Source organism: Falco punctatus, assembly GCF_963210335.1.
Source record: "Falco punctatus genome assembly, chromosome: 5".
Lineage (NCBI taxonomy): Eukaryota > Metazoa > Chordata > Aves > Falconiformes > Falconidae > Falco > Falco punctatus.
Genome location: NC_137584.1, coordinates 41341638 through 41366350, shown reverse-complemented (window position 1 = coordinate 41366350; position 24713 = coordinate 41341638). Strand labels below are relative to the sequence as shown.

Sequence of the window (24713 nt, the reverse complement as noted above, 5' to 3'; positions counted from 1 at the left end):
TTTTGTATTTGATCAACATACAAAGGGATTGGGAAAAAACTAAGGTACAACATTTGGAAACTGAAAACCTGTTAAAATAAAGATTTTGAAGAACATAATTTACCATACTAAAATATTGTTATTTAATGATTTTGAAATAACCCCTCACAAAGGCAAACATTTTCAAGATTCCTCACACTGCAGTTCAGAAGGGAAAAATCATGTATTGTGAAATAATGGGCAATTATATAATTAAAGTTGCCTGCTAATTATCTCTTTGTAGTACTATTCTGTGAATTCTCGGTATATAGCTGCACACTTCTAACTTCAATATTTACTTCTTTTAGTGGGAAACTTCATACACCACTGGCTACATTTTGTGTTATAAACTGATTTTCAGTCCAATACTTATACACAGTGCATCACAACAAAAATTATTAAACAGTAAAACTGATTGAAAAGAATGAATTGTACCTCTTTTACATAACCCTGTTTGGCAAAGTAATTAAGTTCCCACTAACTGTTTTACTCTCCCTTCAGCTTCTACTAAAAATAATAACTTTAAAAGCCTGCACCATTCTCAGTATTGTTTGCTTCTGTGGCCTCACCACTCACAACTGACAGTTCCATGACAGAGTGTACGCTAGTCCAGTTCCTTTATTTCAGCAGATGTGTTTCCCATTAAGAAAACTGCTCCACCTCTTGAGACAGTATTACCAAAACAGAACTCAACATCACAGGCTTTTAACGTATCTACAAAAGACACATACATTACTTTGGCAGGGACTCTTAAGGACTGCGTTTGCTGTTAAGCATTTGAAATCTTTTTAAATTTCCATATTTTGTTAGCAAAGGCTTTTTCCTAATTGTTTCTGGGAATAAGTGGAATTTGAAATTCTTAATTTTATTCTCATCTTACAGGTACGCTGGACCAAATGTTTTGGCAACAGATATTGTATTTACACATTATATATGCAAGAATTTATCCTTTCTGCTACTAAAGTTGTTTTCAGTTCATCTTTCTTTGTTACTCAGGAAAAGACGACAAGAATTTCAATATAATCATCTTTATAATGCCTTTTGTCCAAAGGACTGTGAAATCCTTTGTCAGCTCTGGATATGTTCCCAATGACAGCAGGAGCTAAGCATACTCTGCAACAGCTGAGGGTAAAGATGCAAAAGAAGGACTAAACAGATCAAAAAGCAACCTGCTAAAATATAGTCCCACTTTTGCCATCTCCTACATTTTCCACCTATATTGAGCTGACTTCGGTGTTCACGGGGCCCTTCTTTGAGGATGACATCCTGCAAAAAAGGACAGGGTTTTTGCTACAATATCAAGTTGAATTAGTTCAACAGTCAAATTAATACTATGGGGTTAGTGACAGGAAAAAGCAGGATGCACAGATGGCAGAAGAGAATGGGAGGGAGAAGCAAGGGAAAAAAATGGCAGCAAAACCTTTTCATGACTGATTCAGCTAGATCAGAAGTCACTCGCATAATGTTATAACAGGAATTTACCACAATACAGTCAGATCTTAAATTAACATACACACATGTCCACTCACCATTCTCTTTACAGATGTATCACTAGGCAACCAGATAATACAGAAAAGGATGGTGATTTTGGCAATGGGAAATAATTTTAACAAACTGCCACATCAATACTTTATCTGTAGGGCCCTATCTGAAAGGTGCAGAAAATTGCATCAGGACATCCTTAGCCACTGCTTAAATAGTCTCTAACGTGTCTCGATATTACAATACTGTTATTTTGTGGCCATTTTTAAGAAAACAAACAAACCACTAATCAAACAAACAAACAAAAAGATAAAAAAATGCTTCCTCCTGTCACTACTTTCCAACTCTTCCCATTCCTCTTCAAGGAAACAAAGAAATCCAGAATGCTCACATGTATCTAACAGAAACCAGGTATCTTTTGAAGATAACCTATTTCAAGCGATTCTAAAATTTCTAAAACCTTGCTCATGAAATAAAAGCATTTCATAAGAAAACAATTAAGTATAAACCCAGTAAAACACAAGTTTCATAATGCAGTTCTGTACATACAGCATGATACATTTACCCTAGCAGAAGAAAAAAAGGCTCAGAAGAACCCCTGCAAAACAGGTCATGCATATGAAATATGAATAGTCTTTAAACAAACCCTAAATCTCAGAATATCAATCAAATTAATCATTGGAAAGATTATTCCAAATGTTCATGAAGTGTAATGGTGATCTACAACTCAAGATATTATTCCAGTGAAAACTACGTAGCGTAGCGGAACTATCCCTAGCATTACATAAACTGAAATAGAACACAAGATTATGACAAAAAAATAAACAAACCCAAAATCACAGCACGAGATCATCAAAAAATATAAGGAAACAATTTCCAAAATACTCTTCCTTTGGTTGCTAAGTCTGCACCATTATTTTCTAGTCTGAATTAATTTGGGGAAATTCTGAAAGAGTTTGTTCTCATTTTGTTTCCTCAATTTTATTTTTGTAACAGAAGAAATAGGAAGATTTATGCAGAAAGTTAAGATTACCAACACACCAAAAAAAAGAGTGCACTATAGAGGAGTGATCAGTCATCCAGATAGCTGAAACTTCACCCAGGCTCCCATTCTCCCTTAACTAGATTACTGACTGTTCGCTGTCAAAGCCCTTCACAACCAGTCTTTACGACCACCTTCATCTCTCATTCACTACAGAAATGCTGACCTGCCATTGTTAACTATCTAGAGCCTATCTTCTAAATTTTTAAGCCAGTTTGGGGCCTTCTCTCATGTTTTATGTTCTTTGAGAGATTTCTTGAAAAATTCCACGAAGCTGCCCCAATCTTCGTTCAAATTCAGGTGTGGGTTTTGTTGTTTTTTTTTTTCTTGTAATACCTACTGAAAACCCAAGAACAGGTTTTCAGGAAGGTAACATTATCACAATGTTGTTGATTAAGAAATGGCTAAGTCCATCCAGTTGTGGGTTGTCACTTCCCTTGCAGCAACACTGGTTTCCAGCTGATCCAATAGTTAAGCAGATGTAGGGTATTAAAGAAAAACCACACCAAAACAAAAACCTCACACGCCCTTAAGTGGGTTTTTTGAGCTAGTTAAGTCACCTGGAGTCAAACTAGTATCAGCTCAAGGTACACACTGAGTACCAAGGTGGAAGGGATGACATGAAAATGTTCTCCTTTAGATGGCAATCAGCTGCGCTACACAACACTGCTGTTTGTATGCAACTCTGCAATTTAAAGGTTCAAGGAATTAAACAGGGCTAAGGGATGTCCCTTCAGTCACACCCCCACATCACTGTCATGTCACCACTTACGAACCAACTCAGGGAACTGACCCAGATTAGAAAGAATCTATTTCTTCTGGATTATTTTTTGACTTCACAGTGTCCCTGAACAGATGGTTGCTCTGCTGCAACTGAAAGATTAGTTTGCTGGTGGAAGGGCAGGAATGAGTAGTGTAAGCAGCAATACCCAGAGACAGCACTGCTCTGGCATTTTTAATGTGAAAACAAAGCCTCATACTAACCCATATTTTGGGTGTACATATTAATCTTCATCCATCACCTACATTAAACCTACAGTATTTAGTAGGTATGAGGTTTTTTTGTTCTGTATTTATAAAACTCTCAGGTACTCTGGTGCGTCAAATAAAACACCTAAATGCCTGGAACAATTCCTTATGTAACAGATATATTCATATGTTGGATCTGCAATTTGTTGTTCTTTGGGTTTTTTTATACAACACAAAATAAAAACTATTTGAAGGAGCTGTTTATCAATGGTGTACTTTGCTGAGCAATGGATTTTCTTCCTTGTTTGAAAATATATTTCCATAGTCTAATTTTAAAATTGTTGGTTTTTTCTGGGATGAACAAAGTTGGGGAATCAACTATATAATGAATTTTCACTGGATTTATTTTTGCCTTTTAATTAAACCTTTAAGCCTATTTAAACCTGCCATCTAAAAAGAAAAAAACCCCAAACTTAAAACCTACCGAAGTTATAGAACTGCTAGCTTACCACATTAAGAAGCTAGTAAGAATAATATAAAATATCAAATAACATTACAGCATGTTAGCCTTGTCTTTTCTTCTAAATTTTAACACAAGTATTTACCGATTTCAGTACTACTTGCTTAACAGTGAAACAGTAATTTGATTACTTTTTATAAATAAAAGGGCAACATTATGGTGAAAAGGCACCAACATAAAAGCTGTATCCTGCTAAACAGCTGCAAAAAGGGTTACTTGCTGTTTATGATACTCTATGACTAGCTCTTAAAGTCACATTCCTTGTTACAATCAAACTTCTTTACCACAGGACAGAAATTAGCAATACTGCATCAAATTGTAGAGCTGTATTTTTTGATACTGAAAAAATTTTCTCATCAAATTAACTCAGGTACACTGGCCTCTGGGAATTGTCCAGTTCTTTTCAACCCGCAGACTACCTTGTATCATCTTCAGATTAAAACTAGTGTATTATACTTTCTAAACAATCAGTATTCCTGACACCAATACCAATATGGAAAAAGTGCAAACAGGATACTGGAATGCTAGGAGGTCAACTGATGTCTTTCAGTGCTTACTTCAAAAAAAAAAAAAAAAAAACCCCAAAAACAAAACAACACAGCCCACAGCTTGATTAAATCCTCATATTTAGATGACCACCTTTATTTTCCTGTTTAACACAAATAAATATTAAATAAAATTCACAACTACATCAAGTAGACCACGAGCCCTACTGGAAAGAAAAAAAAAATATATAATAACAAAGTAAATTACCTCCAATAATTTTCTGTAATTTCTAATTAAAAACCTTTACTGAAAATTAATCAACACATAGCTAATTAAGTCAACCAAGAGATATTTAATACACAAAATCTTCATTAAAAAATATATTATCAGTTCCATCAGTTCTTGGCTTTCAAGAACAACTACGTTCTGTTTCTAAACACATATTTAAATACAACCCTCTCTTTATTTCCTCATATAATTTACTCCATGACTACACCATTAGTTAACAACTATTTCCAACTCCCATTGCAGTGGTAAAAAACAACTGGCTTTAAAATAATCATCAATAACCATTCTAAATTAACAAATTGTATGTAAGCTAGCTGCAAGCTCGTTAGGGAATACATTTCATAAATACTTCAGGCCTTGCTCTGTATTCTTTATGCATCCTCACAAAAGCTCTCCAACATTTTGACAGAGCACTACCAAAAGCTCCTTGTGAAGCAGCAGAACTATGACACCAGTGATAACAGATAAGCACAGTGCAATGTATTCACATGGACACTGTACCGAGTTTATTTATTAGACCCTACAGAGTTCAGCCAGTTTAAAAAGAACCAACAGACTAAAATTGTGTAACACTGCCATACAGATAAGCCTGTATTTCAAACAAAAATAAAAAAATTAAGATAACATTGAGATCTTCAGCATAAACATTTTTTTCTGCTCTGACAAAGGTAGAAAAATGCGATGTAGTATTTTACCAATGTCACCTGTATCAAAAATGTTAAAGAAAATGTTTTCTTTCAAATACTGAAATAGATAAATGAAAGTTTTAAGGATCTGTTAAACAAGTTTGTGAAAACTTCTAGTCAGCAGCAGACCCTAGCCCCACTTCAGCCACAAACCCTGAAAATGTGCTCTCAAGGCATGTAGCCAGCCCAGCATTCCAAGAGACTGACAGACAGCAGGTAGTGGCAACTACAGCTAGTGCTCCCCTCTTCTCATCATTGGACACAATTTACCATTGAAGTCATGCTTTCTACATTTCACTACCTACACTGCTGAAAAGCTTTGAACTAGTTGCAGCAGACAAGTGTTTCCACTGTGCTTCCAGTGAAGCTCAACAAAGCCATTTGAATATGTGAATACAGAAAAACATGGAGGATAGGAAGCAAAGTGAAAAAAAAAGGACACAAATCTGGAAAGATGACATTAAGTCTCGTAAGCTTAAGGTAAATGGTAGTATAGAAGCTGTCCACAAAAATGCTTTCATCTACAGTAAACTCCTTTGAGAACTGGCTGACAGAAGACAATGAAGTATGATACTGGTCCTTCAAGCAGCAGATACTCAGCTCATTTAACTTGTATTGCTGTTACGAATATAGCAAGTAGCATGAATTTTGTTCCCCAGTGGTCAGTAATTTATGCAAGGACTCCTATCTTGCAGCAGTCAGAATATATACACACAGGATTGTCTAGTCAAAATGAAAAACACTAACTTAAAGACTCCTTCATTTATATAATTATTTTTCATTATTAAAACAAAATTAAATAAATTTCCATACAGAAGTTTCCTGAATACCAATCAGCAACCAGTATAAATAAATTTATCATTAAAAAAACCCAATATACACATAAGCAAAAGGACCACTGAGAAATCATTCTGGCAATGTCACTTAGAAGTGAAGCACCTTACAGAACAATCTTCTAAAAGCATTTATAAAATCAAGAGCCACCTTTACCATTTACATTTTGCCTTGAGAAAAACTTCTAAAGATATACCCAAGAATCATAATTCCAGAAGCACTCAAATTCAGTGCAATGTCATGCATGTGTCAGCTGCCATGGACTTCCTAGATAAATTCCATGTACAAATTTCTACACAAATGGACTGCTAGGTAATTAACTTGCTGTTATGATATTTTAAATGCAGATGAAAATAAATAGTTACATATTCTGAAGGCCTCCCTCAAGGAATAACGTCTTACTGAAAATAAGCATATAGTAATTTATTTGGTTTTTTTCATGTAATATGCTAGCACTCAAATTAATTTATAAGCACTTCTTTCTCCACAAATCTCTGTTCAGCCAACAAGAACTAACAAGGCAGGAGGACGTAGTAACAAGCAGGATGGTAAATTATATGAAGACTATTAAAAACCAGAGATACGAGTCACTTGTGTAACCTCTTCTGGAATGACAGGTGCTACGTAAAAACAAGACAAAACACAAAAAAACCCCAGCCTTCCTCAGCAAAGTATCTTAAAATATTTCAGGCCAGGGGGAGCTCAAAGAAAAACCATGAGCATGGTGAAACACTTCAGAGGAATGTGGAATAAAAAGGTTCACCCATTTCACTGGACAAAATAATATTAAAAACAGAGAAAAGAAGAAGAAAAAATAGTAATACTAACATGTTAATCAGGTTTGTTCTCCCTATTTCACAGCACAAGAACAAAGGGACATAAAAAGATAGGAAATTAAAAATCAATTAAAGAAATTGTCATGTGTTGCACAATTATATTATAAAATTCCTTGCCACAAAAAGTCATGAGGATCTAAAGCACTTCCAGATATAAAACTGCAAAACATTTTGGAAAATATACCACATACTTCATTGGATAATTCTTTAAACACTCAGGTCTAAAAATTGAGCACAGATTAAACAAATAATTCCACCCTTCCCGTCTTGCCCCCAGTTTTGTCACGGTATTCCTAGCTCCTAAGTGTTTAGAGCTATTTTTCGGAAAGCAGGAAACTGGACTAGATCTCTATATGTATTCTGAAAACATTTTTTGTATTTTCAGAGTGGGGAGGGGATGTCGCTTTCTTGTTTATTAAAATAACAGCTTGCTGCTTAAATCATTTAACGTCACAATTCATGTACAGATTTGTTTATAGATTTGCAACTAACCTGGATGTACATTTCATAATCAATGTTCACAAACATTTCTGTCTGCCATAGTGACAATAAAATTATAATTCTTCACTCATAGATGTTACCTGCATGAGCAGTAAGTAAACATGTAGATTTCAGTATGAGGGCCAAAGGCATCAACTCTGTAACCACATGGACAGTCCCCCTTATGTACACTATACTTACTTTCCTAAAGCATTCAAAACCAAACACATCCTGCAGTTCTGTAAATACATGTATTTTATATACTACAGAAAAACATCAAATGAGCAGAGGAGATAACATTGTGAGAAGATAGTGGAATACCTGACCCTCTGTGCTTTCCTTAAAGCAAGCCTTTAATTTAAAATCATCTCTGCTATATAAGAAAAGGAAAAAAAGTCCAGATGACAGGAAAACCCAGTAAGATCCCACAACTAGGAAGAAACCATTTGCATAAATATTTATATGGACTTAAAGTACCATGTAAGTAACTCCTTTCAACTTTTTTAACTTTGCAAAGCTGAAAGAACATTACCTTAATACTCGTATCCATACACTGTCAAGAAATAATCATGTCTTAGCAGTAGGCATAAGTTGAAAGACCCATAGGAATCTTGAACACTTTTGTGGTGTTTACTTTAAAATAACTATTTTGACAATAAACCCCATGCTTTTGAAACCAATCAGGTCTCATGTAAACAGCACCTATGACACCTACGCTGAGAATTAAACAGCAAGCCTGAGGAAGGCAAGGAATTGTTACAATACATGTACATCTACTACCTTTTTTTGTTTGTTTAATAATCCACAGAACTGAGAAAAAGAAAGCAGGATGAAACATGTAGTAAGAAGCAAGGACTACAAAACTGATCCTTTAAATGCAGGACTCCCCAGGTATGGATTCATCTTACAAATCAGAGGAAAACACACTGCTGAAACACCAATTCCTGCGCCACACCAGTATTAAATGGGTGCAAAAGCCAACTCAAGGACCAAACGGCCAAACTTCCAATACGATTAGGCTCAAATTGCTACTTTTTCAGATCGCTCCCAGCAAGTACCATGCCAGAGCAATAACGTGTATATATACACACCAGGGCAAAGCCAAAAAAATTTACAAACCAGGCAAACCTTGGCTAGTAGTATTTATAAACGATATGCTGAGATGGAATACAAAATAATTTGAAAGTGACCTCAACCACAAGCCCTGCGCAGTCCCTCGGTGGGTCATTCCCCACCAGAGGGGGTGAAGGAGGGCAGCGACCCCTCCGCACTGTGACCCCCGAGTCCCCCAAGGGCACGCGCCAAGGGCACGCCGCGCTTTAACCAGCGGCGCACTGCGAGGGCAGGTGGGGCTGAGGGCACAGCCCTGCCCGCGCCTTCTGCTCCGGCCCGCTGCCCCTGGAGCCGCGGCCGCGGGGCGCTGCGCAGCGCCGGCTCGTCCCCGCGGGCTGCCGCCGCCAGCCGCAGCGGGGCCCCAGGCTGCGGCGGGGGCGGCGCGAGGGGGACCGGGGGGAACCGTAAACAGCCACACAAGCCCACGCCGCCCCCCAGGGCCGCTGCGCTTCTACCGGCGGCGGCGGCAGCAGCAGCAAAGGGGCGGGGAGGAGAGGGCGGGCCTGCATCCGGGCTCGCCGTCTGCCTGACGCGCTCACTCACCTATCATGGCGGCGGCGGGGAGGGGAGGGGAGGGGAGGGGAGGGGAGGAGGCGCGCGCACGCCCACGCTCCGGCCGCCCCCGCCGCTCGAGCGCGCCCCTGCAGCCCCGAGCGCGGCGCGGCGCATGCGCGGGGGCTGGCGGAGCCCGCCGAGTAGCGTAGTACTCCTCGCACCGCTCGCCTCCCCTCCCGGGACCGCCCTTCGCCCGACCCCGCTCCCCCCGCCCTAATGACTCTCCGTTAATTTCCGCCCCGCGGCGCGTTCCTGGTGCTGGGCGCACCTGCCGGCGGGGGCGGGCGGGCCCCCCTCGGGCTTTCTGTGGTTAACCTCGTGCGTCACCCGCGCACGTGACGGCGGCGGGTTGTTGACGCGTTGCCTAGCGACGCGCGCGGGGCCGGGGACGCGTGCTAGTGCGCGGTGGCCGGTTCCCGCCGCGCCCCCAGCGGACCCGGCGCGGGGGACCCTGGCGGGTGGCGCAGGGGTGAGGCGGGGCGGCAGCCGCCGGGGTGAGGGGCAAGAAGAGCAGGTGGCCGTGAGGGGCTGGGGAGGAAGGAGCGGGAGCGGGAGGGAGGCGGGGGACAAGCCGGGGTGCCGAAGGGAGCCGGGCGGGGGACGGGGGCGAGGGGCAGGCGGGGAAGCCTGTCAGGGGCAGGGAAGGTGCGGGGAGGGGGGGGCGCTGAGGGATGTCGCTGGCTGGGCAGGGAGCAGAGGTACATCTACCGCGGTTTCTGTCGTACTGAGGGCGGGATGTTGATGATTGTTTGTCTTTTCTAGTCAGTATTTTGCTTCTTGCCCGTCACGGACGCTGGTGGGGAGATGGTAGTGGAGAAAGCGGGCTCAAGCCCCTCAAAATCCGCAGGTGACAGGTGCGCCCTGCAGCAGGAGCCACTGGGGCATGTGAAGAAAAGCAAGCGGCAGGTCTGCGATGGATTCACTGTTAAAGCCATGATGAAAAACACTGTGGTATGTTTGCTGCTAGTATAGAGGTGATGTTAATTAATTTACACTCACGTGTCCAGGAAGCATGTCAGGAAGGTGTGTGAGTTGCTAAAACTGTATCTGGAGTTTCCTGGTTACTGAAATTACCTTCAGGCTTTACAGAAGTATTATTGCAAGGTAACTATGCCTGTGAAAATTGTGATGTTTTGCCTCCAAGCATGTTGCTTTGATGTCACTTTTTTTCTGTACTGTTTTGTATTGGCAATGCACATTCTATTAAAATGTCAGCCTATAGAATTGTGTGCAAGACTTATTACCTCACGTGTAGCAAAACACTGTAAAATGGTGCTGCAGTATTATTTGAAAGTGTTTTCATATACTGGCACAGTGTGGTATAAATTTAATGTGAATGTCACATAGGATGGCAAAGATCTGGAAAATACATTCATTATTTAAATAAGCTTGGAAAATAATAAGAAACTTCCACACAGTATAGGAGAATACTAAACTGGAAACAAACATTAGGTCTCCAACTCATAGTTCAAAGACAAAATGAAGTTGATGCAGCCAGCTTCACTTTCAGTAACAGCCCCAATTTCTATTGAATTTGGAGGTATGTGAGTGAAAATACTAGGAGAAAAACCTTCAAAATGCTTTATATTGTTTTATTTGAGTACTTTTGTCAGATTTTAGGAATAAAAAAGCTTAAGCTGGTACAGACTGCAAATGTTCACCATGTAAGTAGATGAGCTAATATAAGAACACATCTGTGGTAAAACTCCTGATTTGTATGTTTCTTTATGTGGACACAGATCAAGGTATTAGCTAAGTGTTCTGTTCTCAAGGTATTTTTAATTCTATGTATTCTTTTGACAAGAATTATGCAATACATTATTTCCCTTAATTTGCTGAAACAGTCTTCCTGGAGCAGTCTCTCAGGACTTGTTATCTGTGAAAGCATCCTCTTAAAAACCCAAACATGTCCATCTTTAAACAAATTTTAAATGGAGTAGAAATTGTCTACATTAAAAACTTTCTCCTTATAAGTAAAACCAAATTATGTTTCACCTTAGTGAGAAAAATATAAGGCAAAAACTATAAAAAAAACCCTTTTTTAAAGGTTGGTTTGTTTAATTTTAATGCTAGAGATGTGGAGAATAGACAGTAAGTTTAAGGATTATTTTTTAGATATTTTCTTTTCTCTGGAAAAAATTCAAGTTGTGTATATTTGCACATTTTTAATTCTTAATATGTAAAAGATGCTTGATTTTGTCTAGAAGAATCAGCAGTTTCAGTGGCATGAGAAATACGTATTTAATTTTAAAAAAGGACCTTTGACTTGTGAACATAACTAGCTATGAATTTAATCAGAATTTATGGATTTTTTTAAATGTTTATAGAGTTTTAACTTCTATGGCTGCAATTCTAACTTCCTAAACATTAACAGAATGTTAAATCATGTAATACTGTCATTAAGCAACAGCAAACAGGTAAATCTGCTAGATTGCCTTTGGAGCTACACATGGAATCACAGAAATGATGGGGGTTTTGTATGGACCTCTGGAGATCATCTAACCCAACTTCCCATTTAAAGTGGGCCTGTCACTAGCACTAGATCAGGTCAGTCATGGGTTTTCCTAGCTAAGCTATGTAACCCTCCAGCATTAAAGATTCCCTGACCTCTCCCAGCAGCCTGTTTGGTTGCTGCCCTGCCGGCCTTGCTGCTTGCCCCCTTGGTGCCCAGTCAGAGGTAGGCTTAACAGTGTTCTGACCTGCTGCACAGGTTCTGCTCATATCTAGGTAGGAAGCAATGACGCTGTTAGAGGTCCTGGAAGACTCATAGTACTGGAGCTGTTTTTTGCAAAAGGTCTGGGTGAGGACAGGCAACCACTGGAATAATTTCCAGTTAGTGTGCAAAAGATCAGGATAGAGTAAGGAATAGCTCACTGCCCCTCTGTGAAGAAATGGGTGTCCCTTTTCTCTTTTCCAACAACTGGTTGAATGGAGCTTAAGATTTATTAAGTACTCACTTGTCAGAGGTTTACATCGTTGATGAAGTTCTCATGTGAGGCTTAGGAGTTGACTGGAGGGTTGAAAGCACAGCAGGCAAATATAGTTAAGACATGGTAATTCTTTTTGTTAACAGCATGACAACGTAACATAGGGTTGTCTGCACCATGTTCAGCATCTCCAGGTCAAACAGATTAATAGCCTTTGGTGCAAGCATGCAGTGAGTCTTAAAATCTTAGCACAGAGTCTAACAAATTACCATTATGAATTTATGACTGTAAATATTGTAGTAAATGTTCTAGGATTCTTTGATATTGCTTGTGCAAAGAGCATTGTACTAAGCCTTTTTTAATGAAAGTTACTGGATAAAGTTTTCTTCCCAAGTCTACTTTCATAGCCAGTATGGGAATTAAGTACATATTATACTCAAGACTTTTCTCAGCTGTGGCTGAATCTAAAATTTGTGTATTGAAATAATTACTTAATCAATATTAAAAAAAAAAAAAAGTTCCTGAACTGAAGAAAGTGTTTTATGTTATTCCAAACCTGTAAATTCATATATTATTTTAGATTAAGAGCAAGATCCAACAGAGGTCTTCTACATTAACAAGCTAGATATTGTGACGTTTACGTCTGAGTTGTTTTTTCATACGAGTGGAATCAAGAGTGCCATGTTATGTACTTCACGTGTACTGCATGGGAAGAATCAGGAATATAATTCAAAAATAATATATTTATTAATTTACTATTAAAAACTAATACACAGACTAGCAAGTGGAAAATTGTCTGTACATGATTGTGGACAACAGGAAGATACTCTCTTCACTTTTGATCCTCACCAAATGGTTATTTTTCCTATTTTCTGCAACTGAATAAAGATTTAGTGCCCCCCTTTTTTTTGTAATAAACTAGTGGTTTTTCAAGGAAAGGATTCATTTTATTACTTAAAGGGAATTATAGTCTATCATCCAACTTTTAAAAGATTCTTAACCAACAAGTTACAAGATTACTGAGGTAAAAAATATCGCAGAGGAAAGTCTCCACGTGTCCTTTCAAAGTGTTGCTACTGTGCTGCAGATAGTTAGGATTCATAGGGCTAGAAAGTGACAAGGTAGGAAACTCACTAGACAACATATTTTAGTGCGTAAGTCATTCATGCAGGAGTTTTGGAAGCTTTGGGTTTTGGAATTTTATGTCCATTGTTGCTTGCTAGAATGGATCTGATGTTTCTGGAGTAGAATTAGAACTCAAGATATCCCCTGCTGAGTGCTGAGCCAATAAAGCTGTGAAAGGAGGTTTTTTTTCTTTTTCCTGTTTGTCCTGAACCTTGAATTCCTCACTACAAAACAACAGGGCTTCACCAGGAAAGAAGTATGTTTATCTTTCCTCTACAGGGTCTCCTTTAGTAACACTGTTACCACTTTAAATTGATGTATGTGTCTTCAGCATGTGAATTTCAACTCATTTGGCCAGAGTGCTGTATCTGGGTTTTCTTCCTGGGGTAGTATGTAAAACAGTAGGTTTTATATAGAAAATGTCATTATTACATACATTTGTGCTCCATTAAATCAGTCAGAAGCTCCTGCTAGTAGTGGGCCACATCCAGTTTGTGTGTAAAGCATAAAGTGAGAATGTCTACTAGATGGCCTTTGATGGGGAGTGATGCTGTGAATTATTTTGTTCCTGGATTTCAAAAACCAAAGCAGAGCTATTCAACCTGGGAGAGTCTTAGCTATGTGCAGAAGCACAGCTCTCATCTCCTAAAGAAGTGTAATTGCTTATAAGCAGAAAAACATTATTTAGATTGCAGTTTTGGATTTTCATCCCTCTGTTGCTCATTTTAAGGGTCTACAGTCTGTATGTATTGGAATCAGTTCTCGGTCTTTGTTGCTTAAACTCTTCTTTCAAACCATTATCGGTAACGTGTGTTGTGAAGAACTTTCTTAGCCTTTACTCTTTGATAATAACTCATAGCAAGGGTTTCATTTTAACTGTAGAGATAATGTGATTTGTTTATATTCTGATTTATATCTTTGTGTATATATTTGTATTATATTCTGATTATATCTTTATATACAAACATAAATATATACAAAGAATATATTTATATATATATTCTGATATATATCTTTATATACAAATCACAAGTATATAATACATACTTGTGATTAGACTTTCTATTTATATTCATCCCCATCATGTAACTAAAACTACTTTTATTTACCTTGTAGCAGTAACAGTTTCTGATCTGATTTTAAGGATATAGGAAAACATTTTTTACAAGAAAAAAAAGCTTTACCTTTCTATTATAATAGCTAATTTATGGGGAAAGGCAGCACATTTCAGGGCAAGTAGATGTTAAGTTAAAGGAATGTTTTGTTAAGTGTTTATTGGGCAGTAGTACGTCCATCTTGGAGGAACTGCTCCTATTTAACAATAGCAATTTTGTACAAGTATACTGTAGTGAACACTGTAAGTCAATTTAAACTGTCAGTGCTCTGGAAGATGGTGCTTTCTTCTTCCTGTTTCAGACAGTTTGTTACTGCTGCCCCTTATTGTGCCCACATTTGTACGATGTTGGCTGATCAGGGAACTGATCCTGCTGAAAAATACTCCAGCCAGTTTAAGCTAGCAGCATCGAACTGCAGTCTTAGGGATTGAGGCAAGAAGCTCCTGCCTACCACAAGGCTCCTGTCTTCTGCTGTCCTCCCTGTCCTGACTATGCTTCTGTCTCCCATTGCACATTTACTTCGGTGTTTCTTGCAACAACAGAGGAGGCCGGATCAGCTCTAACAGCTGTTACGTTAAAATATGAAAGGAGAAGGGGAAACAGGAATATACTGACAGCACAAGCTGTATGGGAGGAATGTCACTCTCAGCAACACCGTGGTGTTAATTAATTTTAAACCAGTTATAAAACTCAGTTCTAGCAGATTAATTCCAAGCATTTAAAGCAGCATAAACTTGCACCACAATTGAAAGGTGTGGTTTTCATCCCTGGACATTTATGCTTTGCTCCATATAAACTTGCATGGCTGTGCAGTGAACTAGACTGGGGTGCTGGTTAAACCTAGATTAAAAGCAGCTCTGCTTTTTTTTTTCACAGCAGTGCAGACTTGACATACAGTTCAGTAGCAGTGTAAGCTAACAGAATTTGTGGCTGCCACTGCCCTGACTGCTTGTGCTGTGCATTTGTACCTCCTCATCTGTGCCAATACACGTAGTCATGCAATGGAATTGATGAGGCACTTCAGTTGCATTACATCCGAACATTAAAAGCTTCGATGCAAGAAAGTTTTTATTTCCCCTCATAAAGTTATGTCTCTTTCCAATCCCATGCTTCTTTTTTCTGTAATGACCACATTGATGGTATAATGGAAAAGCAGAATACACAGGAAAAATACTGATGCTTAAGACCATAATGTCTTCTAAAAGCCTACATTTCATATTATGTTTTCCAGCTATAACTTACATGACTTCATCTTGCTGCTTTTGTTATTTTAAAATACTTTAAAATCGGCCCTTAATTTTTTTAAAATGTGGGGAAAGGTTGATACTGTTCATAGTTGCAGTGCTAGGATTGTAAGATTTGTTTAATATTCTCAGGCATGAAGAAATCATGCTATTTCGTTTACTGTTACACAGTTGAATCTCCAGTAAATATTTTTTTATAATTCAGTCATATGACTTAAAATAGATAATAAATAAATTATCGGTTAGATTCCATTTCATGTTTTTGATTGACATTTCTTGTCTTAAATCACTTTATTTGATTTATGATCTTTTATGTAGCAAAATACCTTAGAAGTTTTAAAATTTCATACCTAGAGGAGGTAAACATAAATTGACTTTAAAACATTATGACAGTGATGTTTCAAGACTCCTCCACTAATCAGGTTTTTATGAACTAATTAATAATATTCTAACTGGAGACAGTTACAGAGATAGTTGCCAAATTCTGTCAATTCTTGCTTTGGAATTAACTATTTTAAACTTTGTAAACTGAAACTAATATAAAAGAACAAATGTCAGACTAAGGTTTTTTAAGTACATGAGAAAAGGCCTTACATGTTTGCAGATTTCATACAAGTTAAAATCTGGCAGTGGTCTCAGTATGTGGTTATCCTCATCTGGTGTTTCACTGAATTAAGTGAGCATTTTTCACATGCTTGACTGCAAGTGTAGGGATTCAGAACAAAGTATTAGAAAATAGTTTGTAACTATAGTCTCAGAACAAGATTTTAAGCCATGAATTTGCTGATTAGGGAATTACGTGAGGTCATCATTTCCCACATGCAGCTGGGCATGCCTCTAGAGCCAGCCAATAGAAAATGTGAGTTTGGTCAGCATCTGCTGTACACCTTTCTCAGCACCCAGACTGCAGAACATTTCCCAAAGAACATGTGTACATATTCTTTCTTTCTATTTGGTATCATTCATTGCAGCTAAGTAAAAGCCTGGCTTTTGTGTAGGTTTCAGCCTTTATCTTAGTCTTCTTCCTGTTAGTTGACTGGTGATACTATAGGGTATCTGGAGTGAGTTCAAGTGAAGAGCCATCAAGACAGGGTTCTGGAGCACATGTTCATGGCAAGAGGCTGAGGGAAGCATAATTTTTTCAGCCTGGAGAAGCAGAAACTACCAGGGTACCTAATAGTATTAGGTCCTAGTGGACCTAATGGCCCAATAGGTATGAGAAGGCCGTCAGGAAGAGAGTGCTAGCCTGTTCACTCTAGTGGATGGTGGGAGGACAGAAGATGTGAGTTGAGACAGTGTTCAAGATGGTGAAAAGCTTTTTCACCATGAGACTGGTCAAACAGTGCATCAGGTTTCCCAGAGCTATGCAGTCTCCTTGGAGGTTTCCAAGACCCAAATGGAAAAAGCCCTGAGCAACCTGTTCTGATCTCAGAGATAATCCTGCTTGGAGAAGGGGGTTGGACTGAAGATTTCCTGGGGTCCTTTCCAACCTGAGTTTTCCCATGATTCTACCTCTTCTTCCAGAAGGGGGTAGTTTGTAGCCACTCCATGGCTCTGCCACTACTGAGGTCAGTGAAATTAGTGATGATTAAGTAACTCTTAAACTGGAGGAAGAAAAATTAAAAAGTCATTTGAGAGTTTTTGTTTTAATAGGTTTTCTGCTTTTTTGAAGATGTGATGTGAAGGGAGTAAAAACTGAGTAAATACGACTACTAGATACAACTGAGGTACAACTGAGAAGATACTTTATCTTTCTGATAAGTCAGTCTCCCTTCTGACCCTCAGAAAAACTATATAATACCATATTCTGGTTATAATAGTGAATTGCATCATAAATATAAGTTTGACTTTATAAATACAATTGAGTAATCCTGAATCAGTGCTTGGGTAGCAGCAACACGTGCTTATCAGTTGAGATTCCTGCTGCAGCTAATTCTTCTTACACGGTCTGCTCCAACAAGTATGCAGTGAGTACTGCTGCCAAGTCCTCAATGAATGCTGCAAGGAATTGAAGCAGAAGGCTGTGTCTCTAGTTGTCAACCTTTGGATGCTGTCCCTTGTCTCACAGTCTCCTCTTGTCACCGCTGTAACTTAAATGACATTGCAAATTTTAAATGGGTGAAGGAGACAGGAGAGAAAGCATAGTGGCATGTGTGCTAGAGAAAGTAGTGGGAGCACTGGAGAAACAGGAGAGGAACTAAATGTCACTCACCAAAGTGGGGACCTGACTGATCACTAGCCTGCTATCACTTTTGCTATGGCTCTGCTCCCAAAACTTAAGTGCTGATGTGCTGAAGCCAGTTGTTGCCTTCTTGCAGGCAGAGAGGTCTGGAGTCCATACCAGGGAAATAGAAGGTTTCTTTCCTTTCCTATCTGATACTTCCAGTTAATATATATGCCTGGTTAATGTTAAACTGAAATGATCTGGTAAGCCTTTAAAGGGGTCAGGGAGGTTTTGTTTTTTTCATGAAGTTTTTTTTAACCATTTTGAAATTACGATTACTGCAAAGGCAAAAAAGAAGTAGCAAACAATACTGTTGGTACATTGATAAAATTTCTGGACCATGTGATAGAAAAAATGCTGTGAAAGACTGAGTGGCTGAGACTCCCAGCAGCAGTTGATTCCTTGTTACTTGACATTCATATAAGCAGTTTGGCATAGCTTTTCATTTTGTTAACATAGTTACATAATTTTGATGGAAAATTTACTGCTCTGATAACTTCCTTAACTCTCTGATAAAATACATGTCAGATAACATAAAGTCACAAAGGTCCAGTGTGTGGTCACAATGTCCTGAAAGCTGCATTATGGAAGTCTTCTGTTTAATAGTTACACTCTGACTCTGTGGATGCATTACAAATATTAGGCTTGTTACGGTTGCAAATTTTAGTCTCTGATGGGTGTAAGTAGAGGGGATGCATGTAAGTAAAGGAATTGCTCCTGAAAGCAACAGAATTCTTGTCAGATAGACCTGTAGAACTTCAGTTGGGCCTCCTACTTGACAAAACAGGATTCTGATGCGATAATAAAACCTTCCTGAATTATAATAGGATAGTAAACACATAATTTAACTTTTCATACATTTGTGATGGTATTTTTAATGTATATCTAGCAGTTTGCATGCTTGTGTTTGAAAGCAAGATTTTTCTTTTTAAAAAAATTACTCTTCATCTGTGATTCTGTAAAGGGTGATGTCAAGGTCTTGAGAGCAAGAGTGATTACAGATTTGTTTTCAGTTTGATAACAGAAGTATGTGGATAGCATGTTGTGCCTTAAATGAAAGCTGATATTGTTACCCTGTTTAGTATCCAAACTAGTTTTGTTTGGGCATTTTTTATGGTGGAAAACTTTTTATCACTTGTCTAGAGTAAGCATTGTATACTGCAGTAACTACAAAAGTTCTGCACAATGTGTGACAAAGTGAAAACATAAAATACAGCACAGAAGTGAGTGTGCAAACACTTGAATGATTGAAGCAAGCATGGCATACTGTTCATTTCCTGTGTAACAACCATTTGGAGGAAGAATAGGTTTTTAACTTACGTTTTGATGCCAATTTCATTAGTCACAAGCATATTACTGAGATGGTTTTCGTGTGTTTGCTAGACAGTACACAGTATTCTGCACAAAACCTATTGTAAATCCAAGTAAAAGGGTACAGTATTTTCTTGCCTGTCTTGTGTGCTTAAGACATCCATTGGTTTTGCCGTTATCACATGAACATTTTTATTATAAATATTGTCTCACTGTGCATCTCATAATGTGAAAGAACGAACTACTTCTGCCTAAGTTACTTGGACTTATCCATGTGTTCTTGAAAATATATGTAGGTATTAAGTCTTCTGAAGTTTAGCAGATATTTCATTCTTTCAATAATTGTTCAGATAGGATTTCTTTTCTGTTATTTCCATGTAAGATTTATCTTAATGACAGCTGTATTATTAAGTCCATGTTTTATGGAATGAAGTATTATTTTCTACATTTTATTTTTTTTTTAATTTAATGGACTGAGTGAGCAAGGCTGCATGGAAGGAGCATTCTTGCAAGGGAGTGAGTGTGCAAAGGCTTGTGCAAGGAGCATCTCTGCAAGGGAGTTAGGGTGCAAGGACCTGTGCAAGGCTGGGATCGTGCATGTGGGCAAGGCCACAAATGCAAGGCTGGTGCATGCCCGTATGCACATTCCCACTCAGTGTGCACCCATGACTGTGGCCTCCATAGCCCCCCTTTTATAATAATGTTTTGGGGGTGTTCTAAAAAATCCAAAAGCTTTAGTTTCCTTTCATTATAAGTCTCATTGCATAAAATTAAGGAAGATACTTCATGATCCAAGTTTTCTGTTTCAAGAATAATCATTGTATATTCCTCTAGAAAAGACTAGTGTTCTACATCTAAATCTTTAGAAAAAATAAATTGTGTCCTGGCTTTTCTTACTGTCCTGTTGCTAATGATTTAACATGACATTAGTGTTTTGTATTGGCTATCTTCCCAGCTAAATCTGTTTAGGCAAAGACGTATGCATACTTTACCGACTTTAGTGGCCAGAATTAGATAAAACTCCACCCCCCGCCACCCCCCATCCCCCAAGTCAAAAATGTACATTCTTACTTCCCAGAGAAGGTCTGTTGATCTCCCTCTGCACTCTTAGCTAGTGCTCCATGCTCACTTTTTCTCTGACTTTCTTTACTTATCCTCCAGACGTGTCCTTTTCTCCTGTCAGTGGATTTCTCTTGCATGATGTTCAACAGGTGGGGGTGGGGGGGCAGGGGTGGTGGTGTTAAGGAGGGCAGTTCCACATGGCTAGAAACCTTTTAGAGAATGTACTTATAAAGCTTCTACTCAGACCTTATTAGAATACCCTAGAAAATAATTTTTACTTTAAGAAAAAAATCTCGAAGGAATGAGCTCATTATACTTTTAAATTGCAGGTTTGTCAAGTATGACTGAAAAAATGTTTTTCACAGGAAGTGTATGTGTATTAGCTGATTTTTTTACATCCTTTATACAGTATTCTACTAACTCATCTCATGGCCTTCTAATTTGTATGCCCTTCATTTATTTTGTCAGTTTTTAGATCAATAGCTTAAGGTCAGAGGAACAATTAATACAACTTGATTTGATCTCCTATGTTATATAGTCCATCAAATTCAGAAGGTTATTTCTGCATGAAATGTGTAACTTCTAGTTGAATTGGAACATTTTTATTTATTTATTTTTTAGAACACAATACAACCTGAAGCTAATGGTGGTGTCAGAAAGTCCACTGTATCTGTAAATTACACCAGTGCTTAGCTTAACCAATGCAATGCTGTTGGAAATTTGCAGTCTATGTATAATTACCACAAAATAGTCGGATTTCACTGTATAAATATTTTAGAGTTAGACTACCACTTACCAAGAGATACTATCTTTAAAAATACACAAAAATAAAGTTTTAGCATGCTTCAGACTTCTACTTAAAACCTGTTTGTAATGATTATTTTATAAGCTTCTAGTATGCCTTTGAGCATATTTAACATGTATTACAATATTATTATTCAGGACAGCAATCAAGTTTTAATATTTTATTGGATAGCATCTGAAGGCCTTTGGTCATGCAATTGTTCATCCAATATAAAGAATTCAGACAGTGCACTGAGATTGTATAACATTGAGCACTTTATTTTTAAAAAGCAAAACTTCATTTGTATCAGTGGAAATCAGTGAGTGACGCATTTAAGCTTGCATGAGATTTCACAAACTCTTGTCTAGTGTTATCTGAGAGAGGAATGTTTCTAATAGAAATGTTAAGTATATGTCAACCACTAACAATACTGTGCCTGCCAATAGCTTACAACATTCAGACTTTTGGACATAAGTTTTGTTGAGGAAATTACTGGATTTTCACAGGGTTGCTTCTGTTTGGATTGTCATTTTTCCTTTTCCCTGTCACCAGATTGAAATTTTTTTCAGCCTAAGTGAGAAAACAAATGGACCATTAGAAGCAATAGAACAATTCTTCCTGTATCGTGCAATGTTCCATTAGATAATAATAATAAAGTGTGTATTAGGAGGATACATTAAAATATATTTGCAGTGATAATCACTAATTTGTCAATAATGAATCAATTAACTCTGGATTTTTTCCCGTTTGATATTCCTTAAGTTGTTATCAGGTCATCCTTAAGTAGGACTTAGATGATTTTTCCCCATATTTTATCCTATTTGTTCTTTTGCTTCCAGCAAGTGGAACACTATGCGCTCTTGTTCTTTTATAATATTAAATATTATTCATTTTTACTAGTTTCAAATTAATACTCTTTTAACATTGATAACAAAAAGGCTTGCCTGATGGCATGTTTAGCACCAATGTTTAGCTAATTGCTTAGCTAAGCACTTCTCAACTTGCAAAACTGAAGCAAAATGTTTGTTCAGATTGCCAAAGCAGTTTCTCTGAAAGCAGCTCTACCAGAGATGTGCATATGACCTTTTCTGCTTGAAGGGACAGGTTAGAGTTCATACTTCAGAGAAGCTAAATGCACATCTGCTGGCTCCTCCCTGAATGCTCTTCCAGTGGGCTGGAGGTAGACTCCCTTGTGTTAGAAGTTCTAAAGCCTTAACTCTTGTGTTCTTAACCCTTGTGTGGCCTTCTGGGAAAAGATGGTTTTGCAGTTGGCTTATCAGGATATGTGCTGGGAAATGAAAGTTGTAGACCTGAAATTTTGTGAACTGGAAAGAAAAATGAACAAAGTCACCACCTCCTGAGTTTGTATTATAACTCCTAAATAAATATACAAAAGATGGAAATATTATTTAAGGGGAACTTTCTGAAAGCAGGTTTTAGTTTTCAGGAAATAATTTTGTGGTCTGCATTTTCAGTAGGTAGTTATATCACTTTTACAGTCTTGATTCATGTGACTGAACGCCAAAGAGGAATGGAAGTTCACATACATCCCTGTATTCAGCATCCTGTAGGTATTCAGCATGTCTTCCAGCATCATTTTGAATTACTGAAGTGTCTCATTCTCTTCACCAGCAGCTGAAGGAGCCTTGGTTCAGAGCCTATGTTAGGCTCTTTGAATTGCTCTGATTTTGGGGGCTGGTGGTCAACTGTTAGACCGTATCTTTCACTTTGGATTTGTATCATGCATAACACCATGAGATGACAGTCTTAAAGTATTTTCTAGCTGCCTAATCTAATGTAAATATTGGTTAGTAACTGGTGGGGGATTAAAAAAAAGTTCCACTTAGTGTAATACGTTCATTAAAAGGGGAATTCTGTAATCCTCTGTACAATCTAGTACTGTATTCTTTAGCCTATATTTTCAGGCTTCTTTATTCTTTCTTTCTTTGGTCTGTTTCATGATTTTCTTCATCCCTGCCTGACTGCTTTAGATGTATACTGATCTTACTTTGGTGTCCTGTAGACCCACTCTCAAAGATGGGAGTAGTTCACAAGGTATCAACTGAAGGAGATATCTTGTAATTTTTTTTTTTTTTGCAAGTTACAAGTTGTCTGATTCAAATTATCATTTGGGATCGTGTTTTTCCAAAGAAAGGAAATAAGATGTGTTTTCAAGGGAGACCGGCATAAGTATTGTCATGTTTCTTGTGTTTTTGAAAGGTCTCGCTAAAGCTATGTAACATTTGCAGCCTCATCACTGGAAGATTATGCTACTACATGAAAAAATGCAGTGAAAATAAACTGTTGCACCAAGTACCAAGCATCTAAACCAACAAAGCCTGATATCCTGCAGTTTATTTGTTTTCTGGTTGATTAGTATCAATTTTTTCCTGGCAATATTTGATAAGGTATCTAGTTACATGAGAGACAAGCCTGTTGACCGGAGCACTCTTCTCTGTTCTCTGGTATTTCCGAAAAACAGGAAGGCAAGAGTTTATGCTTGATATCTGACTTTTTCTCAAATTCATTTGAAAAAGACCCAACAGATACACATTCTTTAAGAGTGAAGGCAGATAAATGTACATGCAGCACGGATGTATAAGCCTTGTTTCCTTATGAAGCTGTTTTAGAAAAGGTACCTATATGCATTTTTTCCATGTTCCAGGAAAAAGAGACCAAAGGAACTAAATAAAATTGAACTATTGCAATATTACAAGTTAATCATACAAGCAAGAAAAAGATTGAGTTTCTTTCAGTCAGAAGCCATGAAGGTCAACCAAAATGTTTGAACGCTTAATAACTGAATTACATACTTTTGTTGAAAAAAAACCCACCCATCTCTCTCAGAACCTAGACTTCAGTTTTGGAAGTACGAGAACATTAGTGACTTCAGTGGTTTTCCAGTGAAGTGACTGGTAGTATCACCAAACTTGACAGCAGGCTGCATCAGCAGCACAATATAAAACTTCTTGTAGGATCAGTCTATCTGAAACACTTCCTTTTTGTCATTTCATTAGAAGGTCAAAGTTCTTTTCCTATAGTGACATAGGAGAAACCTTTGACTACCTTCCTTACTTTGACATTTAGCCTTTAGATGTTATTCCTCATGACTAAACATTAAAGAACCTGTTACTAAGTTCTGTAATTAACCAGTAATTATGTTGTTATTTATTGGGTTCTGTTTTTTAACCTCCTAATTTTAATGTACCAGACACATGAATTTAATGAAAAGTTATGGAATATTTAAGAAACATTTCTCAAAATTTATTAAATCTCTTCTGATAAGATACACTTGTAAAAACAGGAAGCTAGTAATCATGGTAACACTTTAAGTTACAGTGACACAGTCAAGGACTGCAACCGCAAAGCTATCAGTAAGGCTAAGCATTCTAATGTATATTGAAGGGTTTATTACAGAAAACATTTGCATAGTATTAATATATAAGCAGCCTTGCAACAATAAGTTCTTATAAATAAAATATAGTGAAGTGGTAGACAAAAATAAAAGGCATGGAGGAAACAATTGCTTTGTGTATAAACCAAGTATCTGTGTTCACTTGTGACTGAGAATAAGACAAAAAGAGTTTTATCAATGTTCATTAATATAAAATA

General features: G+C 37.9%; 2 protein-coding genes across 5 annotated transcripts in view; one reads left to right on the top strand and one right to left on the bottom strand.

The window, feature by feature from the left end:
• Positions 1–9337, bottom strand: part of PRKN (parkin RBR E3 ubiquitin protein ligase) — a 766653-nt gene extending 757316 nt beyond the window's left edge. The window contains exon 1 of the mRNA XM_080390567.1: positions 9298–9337. Coding sequence (XP_080246693.1) covers positions 9298–9304 — 7 coding nt within the window. The 5' untranslated portion in view covers positions 9305–9337. The remainder of the gene's footprint in view (positions 1–9297) is intronic.
• A 171-nt stretch (positions 9338–9508) lies between these two features.
• The window catches only part of PACRG (parkin coregulated), a 291943-nt gene continuing 276738 nt past the window's right edge, over positions 9509–24713 (top strand). Inside the window, exons 1-2 of one of the 4 annotated variants that reach the window (XM_080390585.1) lie at positions 9509–9778; positions 10072–10260. In XM_080390585.1, the coding sequence (XP_080246711.1) occupies positions 10114–10260 (147 nt within the window). In that variant the 5' untranslated portion in view covers positions 9509–9778; positions 10072–10113. Of the gene's footprint in view, positions 9804–10071; positions 10261–24713 lie in introns of all 4 variants that reach the window. The other 3 variants (XM_080390584.1, XM_080390583.1, XM_080390586.1) reach the window with 3 other exon arrangements.